The 20,644-nt window shown below is 50.8% G+C and overlaps 1 protein-coding gene across 4 annotated transcripts in view; it reads right to left on the minus strand.

The window, feature by feature from the left end:
- Positions 1 to 256: 256 nt before the first annotated feature.
- Positions 257 to 20,644, minus strand: part of MEIS3 (Meis homeobox 3) — a 45,550-nt gene continuing 25,162 nt past the window's right edge. For all 4 annotated transcript variants that reach the window (XM_053268096.1, XM_053268097.1, XM_053268098.1 and 1 more), the window contains exons 7-13: positions 19,875 to 19,986; positions 13,626 to 13,771; positions 6,499 to 6,575; positions 4,939 to 4,997; positions 4,492 to 4,578; positions 2,336 to 2,416; positions 257 to 1,162 (exon numbers count right to left, since the gene is read on the minus strand). In XM_053268096.1, coding sequence (XP_053124071.1) covers positions 2,367 to 2,416; positions 4,492 to 4,578; positions 4,939 to 4,997; positions 6,499 to 6,575; positions 13,626 to 13,771; positions 19,875 to 19,986 — 531 coding nt within the window. In that variant the 3' untranslated portion in view covers positions 257 to 1,162; positions 2,336 to 2,366. The remainder of the gene's footprint in view (positions 1,163 to 2,335; positions 2,417 to 4,491; positions 4,579 to 4,938; positions 4,998 to 6,498; positions 6,576 to 13,625; positions 13,772 to 19,874; positions 19,987 to 20,644) is intronic.

Consider the following 20,644-nt stretch of genomic DNA (forward strand, 5'->3'; position numbering starts at 1 on the left):
ACAACATCTGGGAATCCCTATTAGAGCGACTGCTGGTCCTTGACACTGGCGTTCCTCCGCTGTGCTTACTCAGCCACTGTTAGAGCCGAGCCCTTCTGGAATCCTTAGGTCGTGGTTGCTGCCTCCTTGGTTTCTCGTCTTGGAACTGTTTCCTTGAGGATTCCTCCTGTCCACTGACCCAACCCTGATATATCACAAGAAGGCAAATATTAACAACAAGGGGGGGGGCAAAAAAAAATCACACCAGATTGCAAAGTTAGTTTGTTTTGGTTTTCTTTTCTCGAATTATTCTCATTTCTTTAAAAAAAAAAAAAAAGGCTCATTCAAAACAAGGACCCCGAAAAAGGAAAATAAAATGTACAATTTAATTTACTTCCCCTTTCTGAGCATCGACATTAATAATTAATTAATAATTAAAACATCCAGAAGAAGAAAGAAAGAAAGGCAGGGAGGGGGGGACCCAAAATTAAACACAACCCTGCTTGGAACATTTTCTTGTTTGGAAAAAAAAAAGTCCATGGGGTGGGGACCGTGATCAAAGCTAGCTGTGCTCCCCGCCATGGGGAGTGGGCGGACTTGTGTGTGGTCTGTGCGTGGTGAGAAGAAACTATAAAGCAGTCCCAAGAAATGAAGATCTCGCCTCCGCCTCCCCAAATTTCTCTTGAAAGACGAGGGGTGCTGTCCATTTCCACCCCTTTCTTTAAAAGTGGAGGGATGGGCTCAGTTTCCATCCAAGTCCAACGTGCTTCTGGTGATCCGTCAACTGGTCCCCAAACCCTGGCAGGCGAAATGCCGTGGTAGATCTTGCACTCTTGGCTGTCGTGTTGTCCGAATGGTTCTTCTTTTGGCAAAAGGGAATGGGGGGGCGGGGAGAGAAAGACCTGCTGGAGGGAAGGGAGCCATGTCACGGGATGCTCTCCCCCTGCTCGGTCCATCTGGGGAGGGGGTTGCTCTCTCTGGTCGGTGTGGCAGTGTGGGCAGTGGCCGTGCGGTGTGGCTGCAGGGGGCGGCGTGGGGAGGGAAGACGGTCAGTGGCACAGTCAGGGTCGAGTGAAGGGGAAGGCGGGAGAAACGTGGGCACGCTGGGCCCCGATGCACCCCGAGCCTCGTGCCCATAAACCTGGTTGGTGTGTTGCCAGCACACTGCGCCTTGCCTGGAAACCTGTGCGAAACAGAGAACAGCTTGTCAATGAGTGGCACATCTTTTCCTCCAAGGGCGTTGAGCAATTCATTGAGGGGCTGTGCCCCATCGGCCACCCCCTAACAATGCCCCCATTTTCCTCCCTCCACCCCACCCTCTCATCAAGACTGGGCCAGCTGTTGCAAGGAGAAGGCAGGTTGAGCGATCTGGGAAACAGAGCTGCCCCAAACCACCACCACCCCCCTGCTTGGTTCTCAGGTTAGTGGAAAGGAAAGAACAGAAGATCCGTTTAGCTGAAGCTAGGCCCACCCCCCGGGGGCATCCTGTTTCCCACAGCAATTAACCAGATGTTTCCAGGTAGCTCACAAGGTCACGAAGGCTGTGGTTCCCCCTAGACTGGCCTTCTGAGGTAGACTGCTTCTGAACATGGAGGCTCCATATGGCCATCATGACTCATCGATTGGCCTCTGTTAATTTGTGCTTGCACTCTCGTGTTGATCAGGGTACGGAGCCTGTTCACACAGTCGTTAGTGGGGTGAGGTAAGCATCCCACCCAGCTCCAAGAGCTGTGCACACTCCAGATTTTTGGCCGTGTGGTAGTGGAAACCTTAGGAGGAGGAGGAGGAGGAGGAGGAGAGGGATGGGAGCTGGGAGCCGGGTAAGATGGCACCATCCCACCCAGCACTCTAACAAGGTGGGAGGGAAAAGCCATCCTCCCCAGCTCCTATCTCACAGACGGTTTTCCACCAGCACACGGCTGAAAATCAGGAGTGTTAGTCAGTCTTTATTATGGTCTTTGACCAATACCAGAACACCTAAAACAATCGTATAATTTAAACACAACCATATTAATAATGTCTCAATACATTCGATTGAACCACGAGCGAACGGAGTACGCCGAACTCGTATGGCAGAATAGAATTTCGCAACTGCCTGTGTGTGTGATTGACGAATTTGTATCTATTAGCAAAAATTTGGTGTAAAATGTGTCCAATCATCTTGGCAAGTTCTGTAAAATAGGGTCAATTCATCTTCGCCTAAGACTGATGTAAAAGACACGCCGTCAGAGCACAAGCGCCGAATCAGTGGCATGCATGAACGGTCGTGTGAACTGGCTTCTTTGACCTGGGCCATCTGGAGAACACACCCCAATCCATGCCACCACCACCCACCTTCCATTCCCACAATACTCACTTCCCCTCGGTGTGGCAGCACGGTCAAGCCTCTACATGTAATGCCATTGTCCTTCCATCCCCATCGCCATCCCCATCGGTCCTGGAAGCCGGAAGGAACATCAACACCTGGCTGCAGCATGGGCATCCTGAACCCAGTTCTGCCCCACCTATATGGGGGGCAGCCTCTGAGGACTGCCCCCCCCCACCACTCTACATCGCAATGCCTGAGAATAGCAACGCCAAAGCAGTAACTTCCATGCGTGAAAGAGCTGACACAGATCAACCGTAGCGGACAGAACCTTCGCAAGAGCTTCCATTCGAGTCAAAATGAATATTCACGAAAATATGAACAATGTGTGTAACATTTTCGATTCTGCCAAACTGGGGCTGTGAAATCCTGAAGTCCAATGTGCATGCTTGAATACAACTTTAGAAAGTTAAAACAAACAAACACACACCTCCAGAGATAGTATGGGCATGCTTTAAGCCTTGCTTTGGAGAATATTCGGCACTGAAATTTCGCAGAAGGGAATTCGTGCAAGCAAATTTGCACATGTGTTACTGTGCTGTTGTGTTATCTTACTGCTCAAAGACTGTAATAAACTTTTGATTGGTTGATTGAAATTTGCACTTCTTATTTATTTGCATTTATATACCAACCCCTAATGGCTCTAGGTGGTTCACAACATCACTGCTTTGCCTCATAGGAACATAGGAAGCGGCCTCCTACCGAGTCAGACCCTTGGCCCTTCTAGCTCAGTTTTGTCTACCCGGGCTGGCAGCAGCTCCTGGTTTCAAGCAGGAGTCTTTCCCAGCCCTATCTGGAGATGCTGCCAGGTATTGAACCTGGGACCTTCTGCAAGCAAAGATGCTCTTCCACTGAGTTACAGCCCCATCTGCTAAGGGGAATATCTTCTAGTGCTCAGATGTAGTTATACATCCAAAAGTAAACCAGGGCAGATCCTGCTTAGCGACGGGGACAATTCATGCTCCCTTCCACAAGACCAGCATTCCTCCCACAAGGAATCATAGTTGTGCAAAGGGATTAGCTGAAAGTATTCAGCAGCTCTGGAAAATTATAATTCTCGGGAGTTCTTGGAGAAAGCAATGACCACTGGACCACTCCAAAACCAGCTTTAATGGTTTGATACCATTAAAGATTTAATACCACAAGAACTGTTAGCAAGCATGAATTATCTCCTTTGCTAAGCAGGGTCTGCCTTGATCTGCATTTGAATGGGAGACTACATGTGAGCACTGTAAGATATTCCCTTAAGAGGGATGGGGCTGCTCAGGGAAGAACACCTGCACATTTGCTTGCATGCAGAAGATTCCAAGTTCCCTCCCTGGCAGCATCTCCAGATAGGGCTGAGGGAGATTCCTGCCTGCAACCTGGGAGAAGCCACTGCCAGCCTGGGTAGACAATACTGAGCTAGATGGACCGATGGTCTGACTCAGTATATGGCAGCTTCCTATGTTGTTGTTTATTCGATTTCTATATCACCCAAAAATGGCTCAGGGTGGCTTACACAGAGAAATAATAAATAAATATTGGGGGACCACACGGCAACCACACGGTTGCCCTGTGTTTGCTCTCCCCCTGCTAAATAAAGAGAATCACCACGTTAAAAGGTGCCTATGTTGGTGTCTAGATTCTAGTCTGGAAATCCCTGGCAATTTGACTGGTGAGGAACTGACCCTTTGGTACATGGCACAAAACCTCTGACTGTTCCATCTGAGTCTGGGAATCTTTTCAGGCAGCGGGTAGGCAACCTGAGCCATCCGGTGGTGGCTGGACTACAACTCCCATCATCCCCAGCCACAATAAATTGCACTGGGGGTGATGGGAGTTGTAGTTCAGCTACAGTCGGAGAGCCAAAGTTGCCTACCCCTCTTCTAAGGTGTGCTCATTTAGAGCCTCTCACTGCAAGGAGGAACACTGCAGCCCATGCTTTTGGAGCGAGCGCTGGGGGGGGGGGGAAGCGGCAGAGCAAGTAAGAGGCACCCTCCCTGCCCCTTAAAGTTATCCCCCGACCTCCGAACTGGCTCAGACACCGGCATTTCAAACCAGTTCGGCGCTCCAGAAAACGAGTGTTTGAACCAGTTCCGTGCACATCCCTAGTGGGTCCTCTGCATTCTTCCCCCTCTGCCCCCTTGATTTCGGTCTCCACTTACCTGGGGGGCGGATCGTCATATGCTGTTGCCCATCCATGACGTAGCCTCCCATTGGCTGCCCATCGGGGCTGTACGGTGCCCCCTGACCTGCATGGAAGAAAGGAAGATTATAGCAGAATCCCCCAACTACCGTGACAGCAAGATGGTTGGACTACAACTCCTATCACCCCCTGGCTGTAGGGGATGATGGGAGTTGTAGTCCAACATCTGGGGACCCAAGTTTGGGAACCTTTGGCATAAGGTAAAGCTCCTGGGCTAGAATCCGGTGGGGAGGGGGGGGTTGGCTTCAGCCGTTTTGCCAATGAAAGCAGCTGCACGGAGCAGCTTCTGGGAGTTGAACCGCAGCATCCTTGTGGATGCGCGGAATATACACACACAGCCACCACCCACCTCCACTGCAACCAATAGAGTACCTCCCTCTCCCTCTTGAGGGCAGGACCCCCATACCTGTGCGATTTGATTGGTCAATCATGGGCTGAACAATGCGCCGCCTAGCGTTAATAAACCTGGAGAAGGCAAAAGAGGAGAGAGGCAGGACTAGCTTGCTGATGGGTTTTCGTAGCTCTCAGAAATGCCGTGGTTTCCTCCCAGATGCTCTACAGCCCCCAAGACCCCCTAAGAAAAAGTCCCGCTGGGTTCAAAGGTGCTGCCGGTCCAGTGTTCTGTTCCCAACAGTCGACATCTGGACACCTCTGGCAAGTCACCAGCAGGACACGGGGCCAACGTCTGCCCCCAGCAGCTGGTTCCCAGAGTTATACTGATCTAGCACACAGAAGTTCTGTTTTGATACACGAGGCTAGAGAAGCTCGTTTCCCTGCAAACCAAATCTGGGTTGTCTTGGGGCAGCAGAATTCTGGCATATTTAGCACCAACTATACAGCAGTCTTGAAACTCCATTTTTAAATTCAGACTGAGCAAATATCTATTACTGTTGCCAAAGATATTTATATACTGCTTTCAACAACAAACAGCAGCAGCAGCAACAAGTCCTTTAAGCTGTTTGCATAGCAAAACAAAACAGATGAAGAAAAATTTATTTGTTTGGCCACAGGCTGTTGACAAAAAAAGCAACACAGAATGAGTACACAAAGCATGCTTCCTCCCAGGGTTCCCTCTAGGAGGGATTCCCAGATGTTGTGGACTACAACTCCCAGAATCCCCAGCTGCAATGGCTTTTGCATGGGGATTATGGGAGTTGTCGTCAACAACATCTAGGAATCCCTGTTAGAGGGGACATTGGTGCCTTCTCCCCAAAACAAATGCAGTCTCACCCTTCCCACCAACCCACAAACACACTCAATGGAGACCCCAGCAACAGCCACGGGAGAAATGGGCTGAACGGGAAAGTTGTTCTTCCCTGTTAAACATAAGAGAATCCCTACATTAAGAGATGCCTCTTTGCCTAGAAAACTGGAAACAAGATCCAGGGTTGGCACGGAATTCCACATCTGACACAAACTCTGAAAACAGCTGGCTGTTCTCAGTTTCTTCCATTGCTTCTGAAAAGGTGACAGCAGTTGTGAGCAGCAGAGACCTATTCCCATTTAGGGAGCTGCCTGCTGAGTCCGACCCTCGATCCATCTAGCTCAGTATTGTCTACACTGACTGGCAGCAGCTCAGAGTCTTCCCCCAAAGTCAGGGAAGTCCTGATTCGCAACTCAATCTCTTAGCCAAGGGATTCTCAACCTTGGGTCCACAGACGGTGTGGGACTGGAGTTCTCATCACCCCCACTGCAATGGTCTTTGGCCATTGCCGCAGGGGATGATGGGAGTTGTAGTTCAACAACATCTGGAGACTCAAGGCTGAGAATCCCTTTCTTCGCTGCCAGACATAAACAAAAGCACATTTATAAATCAGTATCGGTCCACACACCCACTCTTCTTAGCTGACTTTCTTTTCTGATCGAAGCAGCACCCAGAGTGGGCATTTCCCACCCAGCAAAGGTTCTGCAGGGAGAAGGAGAGAGAACGCAGCAGAAGGCACTGTGCCTGTGCCGAGATCCTTACCAGTTATTCACTTGCAAGATCGTCAGTCCCGTATCCTGAGCTAATTGCTTCTTCTGTTCTTCGGAGGGATAGGGGTGCTGCAGGGGGCGAGAGAGAGGGGAGCGATTTAGAGGGCCGCCCCAAATTTCCTTGGAGGCGTTTGCTGGAGCCCCCAGCCTGGGCTGATCACAGCACTTTTGCAAAAAGGAGATGGATGCATCAAGATATTGACAACCATTTTATTTGCCCACTGGATCAGTATCCTGCTATTTTATCTATCTACCTATCGCTTTTATATACCACCCCATAGAAGATCTCTGGGTGGTGTACAAGTGAAAACACAACAACAATTAAAAGCTTATATCATCTAAAAGAAATTAACCACCAGCTAACCTTCCCCCAATGATCTTATTAGGCAGCAGGGATCATGAAGAAGGCGGCACTCTCTTAAATACCCTGGGCCCAAGCCATTCAGGGCTAGTCTCTCAGTGAGCTCAGGATATTTATTTTAATTTTATTTTATTTTAAATATTTCTATACCACCCAAAACTTGCATCTCTGGGCACTTTACAATTAAAATCATTTATAACATTAAAACATTTAAAACACAGTATTAAAAATATTAGAACTAAACATCTAAATAAAAGCCTAGGTGAATAAACATGTCCTCAGTGACTTTTTAAGAGTTGCCAGAGATGCGGAGACTCTTGGACGGCGACCTTGGACTTAATCCTGAGTGGTACCCAGGATCTGGTGCGAGATGTCAGAATTGCAGAACCATCGGGGAACAGTGACCATGGTGTGGTCCAATTCATCATGTATGCGAGTGGAGCATTGCCAAGGAAGTCCATCACTGAAGCATTGGGCTTCAGAAGAGGAAACTTCTCAAAAATGAGGGGACTGATAAAAAGGAAGATGAAAGGGAAAGTCAGGAGGGTCAAATCACTCCAGAAAGCATGGGACTTATTTAAAAGCACAATACTAGAAGCTCAGCTGGAATGCATACCAAGGAGGAGGAAAGGTGCCACCATGATGCCTCTGAGTACCAGTTGCAGGTGAGCAACAGCAGGAGAGAGGGCATGCACAGACCTCTTGCCTGTGGGCTCCCCAGAGGCAACTGGTGGGCCACTGTGGGAAACAGGAGGCTGGACTAGATGGGCCTCCTTGGGCCTGATCCAGCAGGGCTGCTCTTATGAGCAAGAACAATTAACCCAGGACCACCCTCACAGCTCAAATTATGGGAAGAGAGGAATGATTTAATGACTTCCACAAGCCCTACTCTCAGTCTCTCCCGCGCGCCCCCACCTTTAATGGAATCCACTCCCATAGCCTTTTAAAATAGTAGCTTAGGGGCCACTCAAAAGGTAGGGGGCTGGGGGCTGGCCCTCTATATTTCAAGCACTGGCCCACCCAATGAGTCCCATAGTTGTGCTGAGATTTGAACCCAGGACTCCATCTTCCAATTTCATTGCTCTATATCATACTCCAGGCAAGAATTCAACAGTCTCCCAGTGAACTGTATACTGGGGGAAGCTTCCCCTGTTTAATTCCTGCCTCACATGTAGCTATTAAGGCACAGGAGAGGTCCTGTCCAGACAAGACAAACCCTGCTTGAGGACTTACCGCCCGATCGAACCACTAACATGCAGGTCCCCAGCTGGTCGTTTGACCAGATGTTTTCATCATTTCTCAAAAGAGCAAGAAGATTCTGCACGGACTGTGTCTCTCCTCTCCCTGCAGGTCAGTCCAGAGTGACCTAGCGGCAAGCATGTTTCTGGGAACCCTTGAACTACTGATGTCTACTCTGGGCACGGACATCTGACTAAAGGGTGCCTTTTGCACTGTTGGCGGAGGAGAGCTTCCTCTCAGGTCGTCCCCCCCACCGCCACCTAGCACAGGAGAGGAAACCTGGGGCGGGGGACTGGAAGGGGGCAGAACCCGGGGATAACGTGTATGTGTGTGCATGATTGTGAGAGAAAGGACCAAAACAGACCCATCGGGATCGCAGAGCTGACTTTTCTCACTCAAGCCGCACCTGGAAACCAGGACTCTGTGTGGTGTGTACTGGTTCGAGTGTTGGCCTGAGACCTGGAAGACCCGAGTTCAAATCTTGCTCAGCTACGAAGCTCACTGGATGAGCATGGGCCAGTCACTCTTGCTCTGTCCAACCTACTTCACAGGGTTGTATGGAGGATAAGATGGGATGGCGGGCCGGGGAGGATGTCCAGTGAGCCTCTGCATGTAGACCAGGAAGTGTCCCTGCTGAAGCTTTGCTACGATTTCTTGAAACCTCAATATGGACTAGAGACCTGGTTAATAATTGCTTAGTTGAATCCACATTTTGGTGATCTGTGGCTTCTGGCCAGCCAGGCGTGCCTTTTCCTCATACCCTATTCTTTCACAGAGGCTAGTTTATCCAGTTGCAGGATCCAGTGGGAATGCTTTTCCCAGGAACATACCACTTGAGGTCACTGATGGGTTAGGGTGCCTGCGGATGTCTGAATATAATTCTAGAGAAAAAACACCCTACACATAAAGATGGTTGGGCTGAATCCTTCTCCCTGTTATGTTCCTTTTAAATATGCAGGGGTGTCCCCAACTCATGATTGTATTAAAACATGCAACCCGCTACCAGCGGTTCAGTTCCATGAAAAAGCGGTCTTATTCCATTCTGCTGTGCACTGGTTTTCATCCCAGTCTCCTGCCTTTTGCCCTCCTCCTCTTCCTCTTGCCAGACATGGGGCATAGATCCCAGGAGGAATTGAGGAGGTCCCCACTTTGTGGGGTCACCTTCCTTTTCCATGGATTTCACCTTGACAAGCTCCCTTTCTCTCCCAACCCCCAAAGAGATGTTCTAAGATCCATCTCTCTTCCCTTCCCTCTTCATTGAGGGGCTGGGTGTGTGTGTGTGTGTGTGCGTGTGTGTTTGTTGACCTGACAGCCACTGCCCCAGCCCCCACTGCCTCCTTGGTGCAGCCTTTTAGCTGCCCGTCCAAATGATGGATGAGCCAGGTCCGTGCCCACAGGTCACAGCCGGACCTCCACGGGGCCCCCACTCCGACAGCCTGGTGATGGATGAGCAAAGGTCTCACTCAGCCTCCCAGGTCAGCCAGGGCAGGGCAACCCCCAGAGCCACATCTGAAGCCTGGACGGAGATGCTCCGGTTTTCAAAACAAGGTCACCACCTGCCTGGTGCTTCCAGCCCAGTTGGGCTTTGCTGGAGGCAGCCCCCTGGGAACCGATACTCCACAGATGCTCCCCTCTTTCCCATGGACAGGCTCAATGTTCTGGTCAATCCCGGTGTTTTCCTTTGGGAAGCTTTTAGTGGAGTGCCCAGATCTGATCTAATTTGGGGCTGGTTTGGGCAATACGCCCCCCACCCCCGGGCACACGTGATCAGTAAGGGGACATGCTAAGAGGATGTCCTCCGCCTTCTTGGTGCATCCTTTTGTCACGTGGGGGAGGCTGTTAATCCAGATCTTTAAAGATCTGGATCTTTAAAGATCTTTAAAGACTTGGAGCAAGCATAGAGTTGGCCATGAATGGCAAATGAGCAGCGCCCCCCCACCCAACACACACAATAAAGGGACTCACCGGGACATCCTCTGTGGGCATGCCAACAGATACACTCTCAGCACCTCCCTTTCCGAATCACATGTGTCAGACGATGTGTCGCATCGTCCGAACCGGCCTTCAATTAGTACATGTACATCCCACTTCTCATCTGTGCTGAAACTCAAGGCAGAGTATCTAGAGTTCCCAGGTGGCTTCCCCTCCAGGCTTGGCACACGCTTAAACTCAGCACAATCCTCTGGGTGGGGAATAGACTGCTAAACGATACGGGAAAGTGCTACACTACACCTAATGGCGCAGCAGCGAAGTGACTTGCTTAGCAAGCAAGAGGTTTCCAGTTCGAATCCCCGTTGGTATGTTTCCCAGGAGCCGAAATCAACTTGACAGCACCCATTACCTTCACTTCTTTCCAGAGTCATAAAACCCATTGTCTTTTTTGGGGGGGGGGAGTGAGCCAATAAAATCCACTGGATAATGGGGTCATAATTCAGTGGTAATGGGGAGGGGTCATGATTCAGTTTCAATCTCTGGCATCTTAGTTAAAAGAGACCTCAGGGCATCTGGGCTGAGAAAGAACTTCGCTCAGACCTTGGAGAGCTGCTACCAGCCTGAGTAGTCAATGCCGGCTTAGACAGACCAGTGATTGGACTCGCTGGGAGGCAGCATCGTGTGTGCCCTATAAGACCAAGGAACTTGAGTCTCACATTTGTGACAGGCTGGCTTTAGAGGTATTTCATTATCTCAGAGACAGAGGAAGCGACCTTATCAGAATCAGATGCTTGGTCCATCTAGCTCAGCATTGTCGACACAAAAGACGATGTTATGGCACCAGCAAGGTCTAAAAACATGCTAGTGGGGACCTTAGTTGAGTTGATGATTCAGCCTCCACACTCCATCTGTAGTCTTTGGCCTTCTCCGTCCATTTTTTTTTTTTTTTTAATAAGAGTTCTCAACGTCTGTCACACTATAGTGTGACCTAGGATGGTGATAGGCAGATAAGGACAGATTTGATTTTCAGTGGTTGGGGATCTCTATGGGGCAGGGAGCAGGTTGAGCTCCCACCCCACAGGTGAACCCCCTATATTCTCCCATCTGGTCGCCCTGCATTTCTATGGGGGGGGGGGAAGAAGAGGGCCGAGAGAGCAGAAGCTGTTCTCAGCCTCCGGTTGGCTTGGCCCTAATGGGGAACCTGTGAGTGGCATCTTGTGGTTGGGGTACATCAGGCTGCCCTTTCCTTGCTTCGAAGCAGTGTAGCATTCGGGATGCCGGAAGAGGGCTGCGGTGACCTGGGTTCAAATCCTCTCTCAGCTTTGATGTCCACAGAATGACACTTGGCCACCGACCTCACAAGGTTGTTGTGAGGACTAAGCGGATGGTGAACACTTCACATAGGAACCTATGAAGCTGCCTTATACTGAGTCAGACCCTTGGTCCATCTAACTTAGTCTTGTCTACACTGACTGGCAGCGGCTTCATTGCAGGCAGGCGTCTTCCCCAGACCTACATGGAAATCCTGCTGGGAATAGGGCTATGACCCCATCCCCGACGGGGAACAGCTTATGACTCCCATCCAAATGGAGTCCAAGGTGGACCCTGCTTAGCAGAGGGGACAATTCATTGCCCACTACCACAAGGCCAGTTCTCCTCTCCTTCACAGTCTATAAACAGCAGGGAGGGAGGTTAACTTTTTTTTCTTTTTTTGGAAAGCCATTGCAAGATGAATATACACTTTAAAATGTAATCAAAAAATTAATTCCAGGCCGCTGCTGTAGTCTTTCTGTCCTGCTCGAGGTGGCTTGAATGCCATGATGTCCAGGTCATGGTGGCTTGAGTGACATGAAGGGGCGGGGCAAGGCCCTCCCGACAGATATCTGGGTTATTGCCCCCACATTACCCCCGGTGGCCCTCGGAGCTGGGCACGGCCTAGCTTCGCCGCCAACCAAAACGCAGAACCCAAGAAGCCCCCTCCCCACCGACTCCCTACCAAGGCGTTCAGGGTAATTGGCTAGAATTGATTACCCTTCACCAGCCTCTAATAGCTTTATAGCTCCTTCAATTAGTCACTAATTGGCCAGCGCTCATTAACTCGCCTTTGTTTAACTAACCAGGGAGAGGCCCTGCCTAATTGCTTGGCAGCACGGTGGCGAGCACGGAGGAATATGGGGACGGCCGGGCGCGGGGCATGGAAGCGTGCCCATGGCTCGTGAGTTGTTTGCTGGCCATCGGGAAAACCGCCGCAGGCAGAGAAGCAGGGACGCCCGAACCCCGCCATGACCCCCACAGGAGCAGCAAACCGCTTCACTGATAGGTAGGGCTGTGCATTGAATCGGGCTGATAATTGGACCCAATTCAATGCGAGCCATACTGGATTGGATCCGATGGGGGGAAATTCTCCAATAGGATCCGATACGAGGGTGCTGCTCAATAGGATCCGACACAAGAGATCCGAGACAAGGGTGATCCAACCCTTGGTAAAGTGAGTGCGTTACTAGGAGGAGACGGCCACCACCTGTGAGCCGGAGAGGCAGTCTGGCATTAAAGTCCAACCTCCAGGGAGGAAGAGAGAGTTTTTAAACTCTGCTGCTGCCTGCAGGGGCAGCAACCTTTCCAAGTGTGGAGGAGAGAAGGAGAGCCCACCACACCACTGGCAGGTAAGGGGTTCCACTATATCGACTCACTTCGATGTAGACACCCCTCCTACAAAACCTCTCAGTCAGGTGTGCTGGCGTTAGAAGGAGAGTTCCCCAAGACACCCCATCTCTCCCGTTGTGGCTGGAGGAGTGAACTGAGATACCGTAGCCTGCCTGGTGGTCTTCTGAGCTCCTTCTCTGGATATCCACATACCCTGCCTTGCTGCTTTTGGCAGTGCCTTTCATCTGCTGATTCTTTTAAATTTGTGTTGATGGCACATTGAAGGATTAATAAAACTAAAAGGTGGGGTGCATTTATTTATTTGTTTATTTATTTTTTATTTTATTTTATTTTATTTTGCTGTGAAATAGGCAACCATTGGGTGCACCCACATGCAAATCGAAAACTAGTTTGGAACCAGTTTCAAACTGGTTGGGCTACTGTAGCTTCCCTCAAGAAAGGCTGGCAAAGTGGATTGCTGGGAGTTCTCTGTCATCCCAGAAAACTAGCTGACCATTGAAAGGGTTTGAAATGGGCGGCGGCAGCAGCTATTATATATTGTTTTTCAACAAAAGTGGTTTCTAAATAAACAAATAAATGGGTTTAAACTCGTAGTGAAGGCACTGTTTTAGAGTAGCCAGCCTTTCTGCACACACCAATAAAGGGAGATTTTTATATTAGGCAGTATAGAAATTCAATTCAATTGAATTCAATAAATAAATAAATAAATATAAAATAAATAAATATAAAATAAATTTCAGGCCACCCTTGCGAAGAGGACACAGAGGCCTGGTTCCCCATCAGCTCTTGCTCCCAATGTCAGTTGCCTATTCGTCCCTCCAGAATTGAGAGTGGGACACGGGAGAGCCAGCACCTCCCCGTCTCTGCCCACTAGACTCTACTGCCATATCTCACATTTTCCCTGCAAAAGTTCAGGGTCCTACCGACAAGTGTTGGAATAGCCAAGCACGCATGATATTTGTGGCCACTTTGGGGAAGATCCCTCGTTTCTTGTTCCGTTTTTTGTCTCTGTCCAAGTCGTCGTCATCTCCCGTGCTGGGAGATGCTACGCTGTTATCTAGACAGTCTCCTGTGGAAGAAGAAATGAGAGAGAGCGGGAAATCCTTTAGCAGAAAGCAGGATAGTCGGAGAACTCAGCCAGCAGTGTTGGGAGTTGTGGGGCAGAGTCTAGTATGGTTCCCTTAAATGGAAGCTATGAGGTCATACCATAACTGGTCACTAGAGGGAGACATAGAATCAGTCTCAGAACTGATAGAGCCCTCTAGAGGTCAGAGGAGGAATTTCACACAGTTTATGGGATTGCTGCCACTCCTGTTCATAGCTGGCTGGAAACTCTGGACCCTCTGCCCTAGGAAGGGAACAGAACCTTGCATGCAAGAACTGCCCAGCTTGATAGGAAAAGGATTCATCTAATTCAGCCCCCGGTTTGCAGCAGCAGCCAGGTAGATGCCTCTCAGTATGGGAAGCCAGTCGGGAAGGAGATGGTCTTCCCCCTTTTTGTTCTCAGTTCCCATTACTCAGAGGTAGACTGTCACTGAGCATGGAGGTTCCATTTAGTGATCATGATCAAGAGTCACCTATAGACCCAGCGCTCCACGAATTTGTGAACTCATTATATTTGTGAATTCCACTAATTAGTCATTTAAGCTAGTGGCTCAGCACATCATGTGCGGAGAACCCACATGGATCTGTTCTGCAGGATGTGTGCCCCAGATTCATGCACTGCTCCCTGCACTGCCAATACCCCTTGAACTGTGCAGCTCTCTGTGGCTGTCTGGTCCTCCTGGGGGACAGGGACGCTTCCTCCGTGGCAGGGCAGAACTGTGCTTGCGTTGAGTCTCCCATTCAATCCAGTTAGCAGGATTGGGGAGAGATCTGTAGGGCCTCAGTAGTGGACTCAGTGGACCAAGAAGCAGATGGTGGAAAGACAACTTTCGGCACCCTTAAGGCAGAGCTGGATCCGATAGGATCAGGGATCCATGATATGCAAGTGAGCGCCTGGTGCCGTGGAGTCAGACCATTAGTTCATCTAACTCAGAGTTGTGTACTCTGACTGGCAGCAACTCCCCAGGGTTTGAGAGGGGGTTCTTCCCCAGCCCTACTTGGAGACGCCCGGGATTGAACTCAGGACCTTTTGCATGCAAAGCAGATACTCTGCCACTGAGCTACAGTCTCTGACTACCCGCTTTTTGGAGCTTCTAACTCAGTGTTGTCAACACTGACTGGCAGCGGCTCTCCAAGGTTTCAGAGCGGGGTCTTTCTTATCCCTGTCTGGAGATGCTGCCAGCCAGGGATGGAACCTGCGACCTTCTGCATGCGGAATCCGGTGGCTGGATTCTGAGGAGCTAGAGTGGACGGAAGGGACTATTTTAGTCTTCTGGTGCAGGGGAAACTGTTTTTTAATTGTTCCAAGAGTTTCCTGCAAGTAACACACACACACATCACACACACACACACACACACACGTACGTTCTTCCCTGGCTCACTCCCTGCTGTGCCAGCTTGCTCCTTGCAGCCAGCTTAAAAAAACAACAAGCCCCCAAACAGCATGCGTTCAGAAATGGCATCACCCACTTGCATTCTAAAATGGTACTGTCTGTTCTGCCAATTCAGGGTTGGCCCACCTCAGCTCACTCCCATCGTATTCTGTTGCACCTGTAGGGCCAGGCCTTAGACTGGGGAGAAGCAGGCCACCTTGGCCCATCAGCCTAACCTACCTCACAGGGCTGTCGTCAGGATACAGTGGGAGGGCAGAAGGCCACGTTCTCCCCCTTGCAATCCTACCCCACCCTACCCCCAGCAATGCTTCTTCACACAGCCCTCTTTCCTTCTGGGCCTCAAACAGTTAAGCGGGGGGGGGGCGAATAGGATCTGGAGCTTGCTGCATGTTCTCAAGAAAAGGGGAGGGGGAGCTGTGCCGCACAGGAGCCCCCCCCCCCGCTATCTCACGCCCCCCCTTCCTTCGCACACAGGCCTCATCTCACACACACATACACGAAATCTTGCCTCCCTCCCTCTCCTCGCCAACTCTACCCCAGTGGAACAGCTGCTGCGCTTTTATATCCTCCGGCTAAAAGGCAGCTTAAAAGCCCTGCCCGGAGGGGGAAGTAAATTATGCATCAGAGAAAGCACTGCTGCCAGGGCTCTGAGCAGCCACATTGCCCGTGTCCCCACTTGATCACCAGCCCCACCCTCTCCACCCCCACCTCCCACAAAATGCAGAAATAAACCCACCTCTGTTTTCCTCTCCCAGCACTCTACTTTGGGTAGGAACATCATTTCAGAGCAAAATGGCAGGGGAGGTTTGCCAGAGAACCAAACCGGAAGGGAAACCAAGTCAGTATGTCAGAGGCAGACTTTCCCGGGCAAGTGGAAAGGCCAAAAGTTCCAGAGGCAGTGGCAGCTACATCATGGTAGTGAAGTGTGCACAATGTCGGCAAGCCCTCACCAAAATCCGATTTAGGTCAAGTGCAGCTTTGCCTGGTTTTTATCTCTTTCTCCAGATTTTGGGTCACCCCGCTTTGCACCATCCCAGGGGGTCTGTTGGACCCTCCAAGACCTGTGACCATCTTAGGTCACAGGGTGGCCATCTTTTTCCGTGACCATCTTTTTCACAGAGTGAAAAAGTCAGTGGCCTTCACGAAGTGAGGATCTGTATTTTGCTGCTTCACAGACAGCACACGATCCTCTGGAAACAAGAAACCCAACCTCTGAACCATGAAAAGCCAAATTCTATCACCAGGAGTGTTTATTTGATTAATTGCCTGCCTCTTACCCAATTAAACTTAAATAAAAGTGCAAATGACCGAAACCTCAGTGCAGAGGTAGTTTTTGTTCATCACATTGAAGATTATCGCTCTTTATTATGAGGAAAGGGTCATCTGACATTTCCTATTCCCATTCCCTTTTACATTCACACACTGGAATGAAATAGCATTAAAAAAATAAATAAAGGAGTGTCTTAGCCCTCAACTCCCATTGAAAAACATCTTCAAAGATTCTAGTTGACCTCCAGATCTTGTGCTGGCTAAGCTATTAACACAAGCACTATGCTAAAAACGTATCTGTTTATCTCATTCATCACCATCATGGCATTGTAAGGTAGGCCTCTACTTTCTTCCCATTATACAGACAGGAAAACTGAGGCTTAGAGACGGTGGCTCACGTGCGACCATGTAACAAGACCGGTCAGTGAATCACGTGATTGAAGTAGGGCTTCAACCCAGGTCTTTTTCAGATCGCCCAAACCTCTCTATCCATGCATCACAGCAGAATACCAATTATTGTTCTCTAAAGCATCCCCCCCCCCTTACCACTACAATGGCACCTGCTCCCAAGCTTAGCACTGAAGCTTGTTAAGTGTACAAATTAAGTAACACAAGGAGGAAGCATTTCCAGGGGAAAGGCCTTTTAACTCCTTTCCACCCAATTCCTGTTTGAAAGTGTTTCCACTGCTCTGGGACTGAGAGTCAGCAATGGGAGGGTCCTTGGGTCAAATCCAGGACCCTGAAGGATGCTAAAAGCCATCTGTGTATAGATCTTGCAGGCAGAATACGTCACAGGCATGAGTTAAGGCCCTGGGTGAAGCTGACTAGACTGGATTGACTGGACCTTTCTGGTCTAGTCAATTTCAAACCCGAAGTGAAACTGCATTTTTCTTTTTTCTGCATATCAAATACCATTTGTGCACATGTGTTCAGAGCAGCAAGTTGGACTAGAAGATATTTTCTGGTGTATCAATGAAACAATTAAGCGAATAAAAAGGAGTAACTCGCTCGGTGGCAGAGCATCCATTTGGCATGCAAAAGGTCCCCAGTCCAATCCCTGGCAGCATCTCCAGGTAGGGCAGGGAAAGACTCCTGCCTGAAGGCCTGAGGAGTTGCTGCCAGTCAGTGTGGAGTACTGAACTAGATGGACCATTGGCCTGACTCCGCGGAAGGCTGCTTCTTGTGCAGCTAAATCAGCAGGTGCAGGGAGGGAGGGCTAAGCATCCTGCCGGCTGGTTCTCCTACTGATCCTTCCCTGCATCCCCTCTTTATCCTGACAAATATGGGTCTACATCTAGTTTGCAGCCTGTGAGAGAGTGTCGCTCTCCTCCGTGTGCCCGCCAGGAGACTGCCTCCCCCTCTGGACTCTTTCCATTTATTCCGGGGGCTTTTGCACTCTGACCCTCCTGCACTCCGCCTTGCAAAAATCCAGCCTCCCCTCCCCTCCCCATGATGCAGGCACTGACCCCTTGACCTTTACAGCATCGCCATTCAGCTTGGAATGAGAGGGGGGGAAAGGGAGAGAGAGCACATACCTGGGTCTGGCTTCTCTCCCTTGCTCCCGTCACGAGCAGGGGCCAAGACACCAGTTTCCCGGTTTCCCCCGCTGGAGAGAGGGAAATGGGGCCTAGTGGCTAGAGTTGAGGCTGCGGAACTCAGAACTCTCGAGTTGCAGATCGTGCCCTAAGCAAAGGCTCGGGGACCGGAATGTGACTGTGGGCATTTGGCTGCTTTTCCAGCAACATCCCCCGGGGTGTGTGTGTGTGTTGCTGGCTGACTTCCAGACTAACCAAGCCCTTGTGCAACACAGTTGTGCGCATGCAAGAAAACTGCATCGCTGCGCAAAAGCAACAGTAGCGGGCGGAGGCGAGAAGCTGCCCAGCCACGGCAGGAGGTGCACCACGGGCTGTGCATCTTCTTGTGCCCGGAGGTGTGCTTTGGCGCCACCCGAGTCTGGATGGCATGCCAGCTCCCGACGACGTAGCACAGAATCACTCTTGGGCGCGTGTCACTCGTTTGCACAAGTGCTGCGTGCGTCTCGAGGCCAGCCGCTCGCTTTTCTTGGGCCTTGTGGGTGCGGACTAGGGGAGTGGAGAAGGTGGCGTGCCCCCGGGACCGTGCTGCAAAAGCAGGCGACAGTTCCCTCTCCCCCCCCCACCCCCACTCCAAGACCCACCCATCCCTTCACCTGGAAAACTCTCCTCCAGGTTTCCCCAGACAAACGCACCCCTCCGGCTCTTCTTCTCCCACACCCAAGCGGAGACAGACTTCTGAGCTTTACAATGTCTCGGCCAGCCCAAAGAGATTCCGCAGGGCTGCCCGGCACACCAGGCGCCATGACCCCCAGCTCTGAGATCAGCCACTGCCCCCCCACCCCCGGCCGCTGCTCCTTTTGCCTTTTCTCTTCCTTGCTTCAGATGGTTGCTCCCATTCTCAGGGTATTTATTCAACAGATGGCGAGCGCCGTGATGCAGAGGCCTCTGTGTGTGTGTGCGCGCGCACACACTATAATTAGCATAACTGCGATCCACAGCTTTCTGCAGCACACACACACACACCGCACACACCCCTGCACATTGGGAAGGGTGGCCCACATGCAGAGGCACAAATTCTCCTTTCTGGCTTACTCCAGCATATGGAGGGACCTCCAATGCACACAGATGTGTACACACATGCACGCACATGCGCACACACACTTAGGGTGGAAAGACTTTTGCTTGGAAACTTAGCCGAGAAATAATCTTCAGTGCAGTCATGCACAGTTGGGCCAGACTGAATAATCTCTCTGTGCCACGCTCAAGCTGGCCTGGTTAGGATTCACATCGGAAGCTGCCTTAGAGACTGAGTCAGTCCACTGGTCCATCTAACTCCGTATTGTCCACACAGACTGGCAGCAGGAGTCTTGCCCAAGCCCCACCCGAAGATGCCACACCCAGGGAGTGAACCTGGGGCCTTCTGCATTCCAGCCTGCCCATGTTTTCCCACTGAGCTATGGCCCCAACCCCGAAGGGGACTGTCTTACAGCAGACCATGCTCACGCACTCACAATAAACTGTGGCTGGGGATGATGGGAGTTGTAGTGACGATGCCACTGCGCCACTGGCCACGTTTGGAAGACCATGGCTTCCAGGCAGCATCCAATCCCAGTTCGTTCCCAGGAGGAGGAGGAGCAGCAGGGACATTTCAGGGGCCTCCCAAAGCACCCTGCTTGCTGCAAAGAGCTTTGCGGGCACACATCTAGCACTGTCCCACTCAGGGGTCCTCCATCCATCGGGCCATGCAGAGCCTGAGCTCTATGCAAGAGCTCTGGTCCTCTCCTCAAGATCCTCGCCATGCCCCCTCCCTGCATTGGACACGGGCAGAACCTGCCTCTCTCTGCAGCGCCACCACCACCGCCGCACCCACCTTGCTCGCTGGAGTTATCGCCACTTTGCGATGCGATCCCGCCACTGGAGGGGCCCGGCGTCCCCGAGTGCGTGGAGCCCGTCTCGTCGTGATCCCGGATCCAGGAGTTGTTCTGAATGCCAAGAGAGAAAGAGAGGAGGACCGGCTAAGCCAGCGTGCCAAGCGACCAGCCAGGAATATGCTTCCCTTTCAAACCCCCCCCCCCCATGCAGGGGTGTCTGGCTGTCCCCTGTTGTTGGCTACAGGGTGCTGGGCTGGGTGGGACCTTTGCTCGGAGCCAGCAAGGTCGTTCTTCTCCTTTGGTGTTTCCCAAATGCCATTATGGGCTCTTAACTGAAGCTTTGCAAGAGAACAGGACACAACAGGGAGCACTAGACTCCTGAAGCAGGATTAGTACCGCAGAATCCTGGCCCCTCCCACAAAAAAACAAAAACAAACGGCTGTCCCTTGGAAACCTCTTTGTTGCTCTGTCAGGCCAAGTCAGACAGACTTCAGTCTCTCGCCCTGTCCACACTGCCAGTTGCTCATTAAATCCTGCTTTTTCTCCACAGCTACCAGGCTCTTTCAACGATGAGAGAGCCATCTCCCTGCTTTGTTCGCTGAGCAACTAGAATGTTCATGAACATTCTGCACTTCCTCGTCAGCTCAGCCAATCCGTGTCAAAGACATCACAGAGTGATACAGCATGAATTCCAAGCGTCATGATAGCACAGTCTTGTATTAAACACAACGGCATGGCAATGCTATGCTATGCTCAGAAAGCACAACCG

This window comes from Hemicordylus capensis, chromosome 7 (genome assembly GCF_027244095.1).
Source record: "Hemicordylus capensis ecotype Gifberg chromosome 7, rHemCap1.1.pri, whole genome shotgun sequence".
Lineage (NCBI taxonomy): Eukaryota > Metazoa > Chordata > Lepidosauria > Squamata > Cordylidae > Hemicordylus > Hemicordylus capensis.